This window comes from Sorghum bicolor, chromosome 8, assembly GCF_000003195.3.
Source record: "Sorghum bicolor cultivar BTx623 chromosome 8, Sorghum_bicolor_NCBIv3, whole genome shotgun sequence".
NCBI classification, from domain to species: Eukaryota; Viridiplantae; Streptophyta; class Magnoliopsida; order Poales; family Poaceae; genus Sorghum; species Sorghum bicolor.
Genome location: NC_012877.2, coordinates 4215648 through 4223628, shown reverse-complemented (window position 1 = coordinate 4223628; position 7981 = coordinate 4215648). Strand labels below are relative to the sequence as shown.

General features: G+C 40.5%; 1 protein-coding gene across 1 annotated transcript; it reads left to right on the top strand.

Annotated features, from left to right (window-relative positions):
* On the top strand, positions 467–1560 carry LOC8073460 (NDR1/HIN1-like protein 3). Its single transcript, XM_002442795.2, has one exon. It carries the CDS (start codon positions 634–636, stop codon positions 1279–1281), a length of 648 nt encoding a protein of 215 aa, XP_002442840.1. The 5' UTR covers positions 467–633; the 3' UTR covers positions 1282–1560.

Genomic DNA, 7981 nt, shown 5'->3' with positions numbered 1-7981 from the left:
TTCAGCTCGCGAATTACAGGTAAACTGTGTAATCAGTATTTATTTTTTATCTATATTTAATACTTCATGCATGTGCCACAAGATTCGATGTGACGGGAAATCTTGAAATTTTTTGGAAACTAAACAAGCCCTAAATAAACTTTGAAACATTGGCCAGCTTTACATTTTTCCTGACGTTGGCTTGTTTAGTTCCAAAATTTTTTGCAAAATCGATACTGTAGCACTTTCGTTTGTATTTGAAAAAAATTATCCAATCATAGACTAACTAGGCTCAAAAGATTCGTCTCGTCAATTTTGACCAAACTGTGTAATTAGTTTTTATTTTTATCTATATTTAATACTCCATGCATGCATCTAAAGATTCGATGTGATGGAGGATCTGAAAAATTTTATAAAATTTTTTGGGAACTAAACAAGGCCTTGATGAAACCATAAAAAAAAAAGCATACACCATGTCCAAAGCATCAGTAGGCAGAGGAGTGCATAAAAGTACTCCCAGGCCAAATCACAGCTCACACGAGCTCTCACCTCCTTCCCTCCCACTCCTTGGCATCGTACCGTTGACCAAGACCAACCGGCGACGCCGAATCAGCCGCAGGCTCCCCGGCTCCTCCTCCTCCTGCGCCCACCACCATGTCCGGCAGCGGCGGCCCCAGCCGCGACAAGACCCGCTGCGGCAGCTGCTGCACGCTGCTCGTCTCCCTGGGCTTCATCGTGCTCATCTACTGGGCCATCTTCCAGCCGCACCAGATACGCGCCAGCGTGGAGTACGCCGAGCTCTCCAATCTCACCGTCTCCAACGCCTCCTCCTCCTCGTCCTCCTCCGCCGCCGCCGTCGCGGTGTCCTACCACGTTTCCGTGAACCTGACCCTCTACAACCCCAGCAAGCGCGTCAACATCTACTACGACACTCTGGACGCGGAGCTCCGGTACCGCGGCGCCGTCCTGAGCCCCGCCGCGACCGCGACCGCGGCTGCGTCCCCCGTCGAGTTCTACCAGCGCCGGAAGTCCGCGCAGGCGGTGAGGATCGAGTTCGACGGGAAGGGCGTCGCCTTCCCCGGCGACGACGACGTCGGGAAACAGCTGGAGGGCGAGGTGAAGGCCGGCGTGAAGCTGGGCCTGGAGCTCAACGTCGACGCGCGGGTGAGGTACGTGTTCGGGAGCATCAAGATCCGGCAGAAGCCGACGGTCTGGTGCGCTTTCAGCATCCCGGTGCCGTCGACGCCCGGCGGCATGGGCGTTTCTTTCTCCGACGACCGGTGCTGGGTCAAGTACCGGTGATGAATTGGGTTGAGTTCGCTTGTTGATTATGGTGTCTGATTTATTGTTCAGAAGAGTTTGATTAATACGAGTACAGTGTTGTTTTTTGGGTTAATTGTTGGTGTGTATTGTGAGTAGAGTAGTTGATTTGGTGAGTGTGAAAGCTGATTGTGCTATTGCATTATTCATTTGTGAGTGGTTATAAATAAGAATCACATCAACAAGTGTCTGATCTGCAATTCCAGCCTGAACATGGTTGTACTGTCTGCTTCTTACAGCGCGCAACTGGATCTTATAAAACCTGGGCCTCCTATTGTATTTGCATTGATTGGAGGCTTATTAGGGCCTTGTTTAGTTCCAAAAATTTTTGCAAAATGATACTGTAGCTTTTTCGTTTGTATTTGACAAATATTGTCCAATCATAGACTAACTAGGCTCAAAAGATTTGTCTCGTCAATTCCGACCAAACTGTGCAATTAGTTTTTATTTTTGTCTATATTTAGTACTTCATGCATGTGTCTAAAAATTCGATGTGACGAGGAATCTGAAAAATTTTGCAAAACTTTTTGGAACTAAACAAGGGCCTGTCTCAGCAGCCATCAGTCGCTTGAGCTTACGATTACGACAAATTAGATAACAATATTTTCTGCCATGTATTTAGCCTTGTAGTTATTATTAGGCCTTGTCTAGATAAATTTTTTTTAGATTTAACTATTGTAACACTTTTGTTTGTATTTGATAATTAGTGTCTAATCATAGACTTTAGGCTCAAAAATTTCTCTCGCAATTTAGAGACAAACTATGTATTTAATTATTTTTTTATCTATATTTAATCTTCTATGTATATGTTTGTGCCACAAGATTCGATGTGACTGTAAATCTTAAAAAAGTTTTTAGATTTTAGGTACGACTTGTTTATCCACAGCAGCAAATGCAGCTCACGCCTTGTTTAGATGTAAATTTTTTTGAATTTTGCTACTGTAGCACTTTCGTTTGTTTGTGGCAAATATTATCCAATTATGGACTAACTAGGACCAAAAGATTCGTCTCGCGATTTACACTTAAACTGTGCAATTATTTTTTATTTTCGTTTATATTTAATACTTTATGCATGTGACGAGAGATTCAATGTGATAAAGAATCTTAAAAAGTTTTTAGTTTTTGGACGAAGTAAACAAGTCACTCGGTTTCTTCTTTTAGGCTAGGCGCCTACTGTAGGCCACAGTATGTGCGGCCGTTGACGTGAAATTTCTCTACGGGACGGACTGTGCTGGTTCCGGTTGTTGGCAAGCCACGACCCACGAGACGTCGACGACGACAGGAGGCAAGGCCACACACGACACAACACTGCCACGAAACTTCAGGGCCAGCCGACCCGTCGTACATATGCGTCCCCGCGTGTACTTTGTTGCTGACGAATGACGACGCTGAGCTGTTCTGGATTTGAACGCGCGCGGCGCGTCGGCTGCTTAGAGGACGTTTAAATAATACAACCCAATTTACTGGTGGTAAGGTTTTTTAATCTTCTTGTATCTTACTCATATAATAGTTAGCTATTCCTTATTAATATATGATGCATTTATCTCTTACAGAAAAAAATTTTTGGTTTCTATCTTCTCCTCTTTCTTCTCCTTTCTTTTCTCAAACTCAGCATTTAGCTGGCTTATAACCCATTATAATATTTGCTCTTATGCCAACAATACCGTTGCTTATATAATATTTTTGGGAAAAAACTAATGAAAACAGAGAAACTTAACATGTTAACATAAAACAAGGACGCAAGCATAGATACATGAATCGTAGGAAAGTGTGCGGGTTTAGCTGTTCCTGAAGAGCTATATTATATGTACTTAAGTTTTTATCATTTTTGCTCTTTCTTTCTGTATGAAGTTAGATATTAGTTTACAAGCCGAAAAGTTCATCAAAATTGTAGTATTCAATAAGATCTGGAAAAAGTCTACATAACCCCCAAACTATCTAGGGTGGACTACTTCACCCCCCGAACTATGAAACCGGATATTCTACCCCCTAAACTTTCAAACCGGTCAAATAACCCCTTCGAGTAGTTTTGGAGGGTGGTTTTGTCTTTTTCTTTTTTATTTATTTCGCTGAATCTTTGAAAAATCATAATAAATCATAGAAAAATCATAAAATGAAAATTTTAATTTTGTTGGACTCCTGATGAGTTGATCTACACAGTAAATATATAAGATAGTATACTTTAGTACAAAGTTTTTGCTATAGCTTTAAATCTATATTTTTCCGTAATTAATTTGAATAATTCATATATGCAGTTTTTGTGGTCCAATTGTGGTAAAATTTTTATGGTGGGCTCATTATTATATGCTTGAACTATGGTAAAAATTTCATAATCATTGGATCACGTATAACTTAGTTATAGATAAAGCATAGATTTAACAAGAATAAAGCTAAATAAATTGATAACTAAGTTATATGTGATCCACTAGGTATGAAACTTTTACCATAGTTCGAGCATACAATAATGAGCTCACCATAAAAATTTCACCACAATTGGATCATAGGAACTGCATATATCAATTATTTGATTTAATTACAGGAAAACATAGATTTAAAGCTACAACAGAAACTTTATACTAAAGTATATCATATTATATATTCACTGTGTAGATCTACTCATCAGAAGTCCAACAAAATTAAAATTTCATTTTATGATTTTTCTATGATTTATTATAATTTTTCAAAAAATTAGCGGAAATAAATAAAAAAATAAAAAGACAAAACCACCATCAAAAACCACTCTAAGGGGTTATTTGACCGGTTTTGAAAGTTCAGGAGGTAAAATATCCGGTTTTATAGTTCGGGGGTGAAGTAGTCCACCCTTAATAGTTTGGGGGGTTATGTAGACTTTTTCCAATAAGATCTACAACTTTGCAGTTAACATAGTTAAAAGAATAGAGTCAACAATATATAATCAAATGTCTCACGTAGCTCAGTTGGTTGGTGTGCGCGTTTGAGGGAATATGAATATATTGACTTCTCAAGTTCCGAAGTTCAATTCAAATCCTAAAAACCACATATTTTCAATCTTTTTATCATCTAAAACCACATAATTGCGATTTGCCCACTACCAGTTCGTTTTTTTGTAGTGGTATCTGAGAGTGATGGTATTCTGTGATAAGTCTTCTGTGGTAAAGATAAAGATTTTGGCGTGATACTTTTTTCAGACTTGGCCCGAACCGGATCTATCAAAACCAATTGTGTCTGGACAAGCTTTTGTGACACGATTGTCGTTGATTCGTTGCCACATCCATCATCACAGCTAAAAATAATGAAAGCACACTTCTCCATAACATGGGCCTTTCTTGTGTTTTGCTCTTCTTTTTTCAATTACCCAGCCCCTATAATGGCCGGTGCAGTGGTGCATCATCATGTAGAGGCAAAACTTTCCACATTCACAAGTTTCGAGTCGCCAGAAGCTTCAGTATATAACCTTCATTTGCCATTTGTTGTGTTGTGTGCCACTCATTGGATGGCTGTTGATGACTGTGCCAAAGATTGATCTGTATGTACTAGCCTTCTTCTGTTCCACATGGCAGAATGGCTTGTGCGGCCCATGATCAGCAGCCCCGGCTAAATCACCAATTCACGAAAAAGAAACGCTCGCTTCTAGCCGGGCTTTACATGGCTTGCCTTCATCCCTTTGGATCCCGGCCCATGCTCCATCCACCCTTCCTTCCCCGTGCGGACGTGCGTGTGTGCTCCCGCCCTGCATCTCCCCATCTGATCCATTTCCTCGCATACTTGGTCCTAGTACGTCCGTGATTTGGATCTAATCAAAATACAATTATCTGGAGTGAAACTTGAGTTGTTGATTCAGTGTTTTCTTCTTATTAGTGCAGGTCAAGGAGAAATTTATAACATATGAATAAATACAACGTGTCCTACTGTGCGGCATCTAATTGGGTGCCTTCTGTATTTTGCATTGACTGCAGCTTTCACCAGGATGCAGCAGCAAGCAGGGTTTTTATGAGTTGTATTCACATCCCAGTTCTTTGTTCGCTGCACTGCCTGGCCAAGCCATTTGCAAGATGAATTTATCAGCTTTGTTTCTTGAAGGTAGTTTATCAGCTTTGTTAAGGAAAATAAAAAGGTTTCTCGTGAAGACATTGAACTTGTAAGATGAGTTTATTCTATTTTGAATGTTGGAATGTCTAGGATTTGGGTACAGAGTTCTAGTCTTCTATTGATTTCTGAGCAACAAAAAAAAATGATTTTGCAGAGGTTCAGAATCCGATAGAGCATTGTTGGCAACTACATAAGAATAACGAAGCAGCTGTTTGACCTTCTAGTTTTACAGTTTAGTGAGACTCAGTTATATTCGATACTGCATTTCATTTTGTGCATATATAGTACATCAGTGACCTTTATTTTTGCTCCATGGGATGGTTGCAGCCTAAGATATGGACACATTTTCCTGCCTGCAACTGCAAGTATTCTGTCCATGTCTCCTTTTTACCCGGCCGTTGGCCTTATGTCGCACATAACAATCAGTTATGCTTATGATGTATTGAGTATTTTGCATTCTGCATACACCATTCATATGGAAATACTGCTAGTTCCAACTCTGCATATCTCCAAGCTATTGGGAAAAAAATCCATCAAGACTAGCAATGGTTAAATACCAATAAGCTGTAATTGCTCTGAAGTCTGAAGTTAGAAGCTGATTTGCTCATTGCTCTGAACCTGTAATTGCTTATTGCACAGAATTGAAGTCTGAACCTGTAATGCTATATTGCTCGGAACCTGACATATGCTAATTACACATGTCAAATTACATATGAACCCTTAATGTGGATTTAGAAGCCTCTTATTTGGGGAGCATTTACCAGCTACGGTCAGCAGTGACTACATATGCTTATTAGCTACTAGTTCTCACTTGTATCTATTCCTATAATTATGAAAGAATATTGGTCATTGCCTTCCAAATACATTCCGGTGTGCTAAATTACTAATTTTTAAATCCTAGCGATGATGTATCCTAGAGCCAAGCTTGTTTTGTTTTCCTTATTTAGCATTCCAGCACTACACAAGGGCAAGGAGATGAGGTGCAGCGAACATTCCTAATAACCTATACTGTTTAGAATTTGTGGAAGGAAAGATGCCGGCGAGTCTTCGACAACAAGGCGCGCACCACATAAGAACTCTTGCAAGACATTATCAATGATGTACAGATGCAACATCTAGCTTTTGAGGATAATCAGTAGTTCCACAATAGTTTTTTAGCTGTTTTCTTTCTTTGCTCTTCTCATTACCTTGCAAATATTCAGACTATGCTTTCTACTGAATGAAAAGGCAGAGCACTTGCCAGTTCTGTTAAAAAATATATAGTCTAAAATATTTTGTCTTTTAAAAGTGATAGCGATTTTCATCGCTCAGCTCCAAATGGCACTGCGGCCTTCCATCATCAAACTGGCAGTGAAACTTCTTATCACCACCGATTTGTAAGTGCTTCGCGCATTGCATGACTAGCTGACACCTGGCAGTGCTAAATGTTTTCACGGTTCGGCGTGTGATATGGTGGCGAAGACCAGCGCTGTTTTTGTCACCGGATCTTATGTCGATCTGACAGTGAAAATGTGCATAACTACCGGTGGTCACCCTTCTGCACTGCCTCTGTCTTTGAACCAACGGTGAAATACACCACCGCCGGTTCTCATATAACCAGCTGTGAAAGTCTGACAACGATCATCCTTTATATAGTAGTAAAAAGTTCTAACTCAATGATCAAGCTCTGAATGCAATCTATGAAGAGGTTGATCACAAGGTCTTTGAGTCCATCATGGTCTTGGAGATGGCACACAAGGTGTGGAAGAGGCTTGAGAAAGCATTTGAGAGCACCACAACTGTGAAGGATCCCAAGCTCTACATATTCAAAGATAAACACGACAAGCTAAAGAGCTTAATTCGACCCAGCAGTGAAGCATAATCACTGCTTGGTCTGACAAATGTTTATCTGTGGGTGTACAAATGATTATTTTTAAATTAAATTTAAACTTGTTGTTTTGAATTATTGAACAAACCTCACATTAATTCTGTCAAAAAAAAACTATATATATATATATATATATATATATATATATATATATATATATATATATATATATATATACACACACACAAGATATAAATATTACATATATTTTCTACAAATCGAGTCAAACTTGTGGCATAAAAACCTAAAACGACACTCTTTCTGTGACGGAGGGAGTATATACTAACCGCTAGCGCGTTTAGTACCATATATAATATCTATGGAATCTAGAGCTGCCTAGCTTATCGTGCTCCATCCAGCATATATACGTTGAGGGCATTCATGCATGGGTAAAATTATGTCAGGTTCGTAACACAGTGCAAGCTGGATTATTACCGTATCCTGCACCACCAGATATGGTAGTACTATACGAGACACGGGCCGTAGCATGCAGCAGCAGAGTTAGCGCTGCACGTACACGTACACACGCTACTGGCACTGGCAGCAATTTATTTGGCGCTCCCAGTCCCGGCGACCAACGGCCGGCGGATCTCCTCCGAGCACCGCACTCGATCCCGTAGGTACACCAGCCGCCCGGCGTACGCTTCCGTGCGTTAATTAGTTCCCCGCCGGCGGCGTCTCGCTCTTCAGTCACTTCCACTCCGATGATCCGCCGGTGTCCGCCCGGCCAGAGTTGCTCCACGGCCC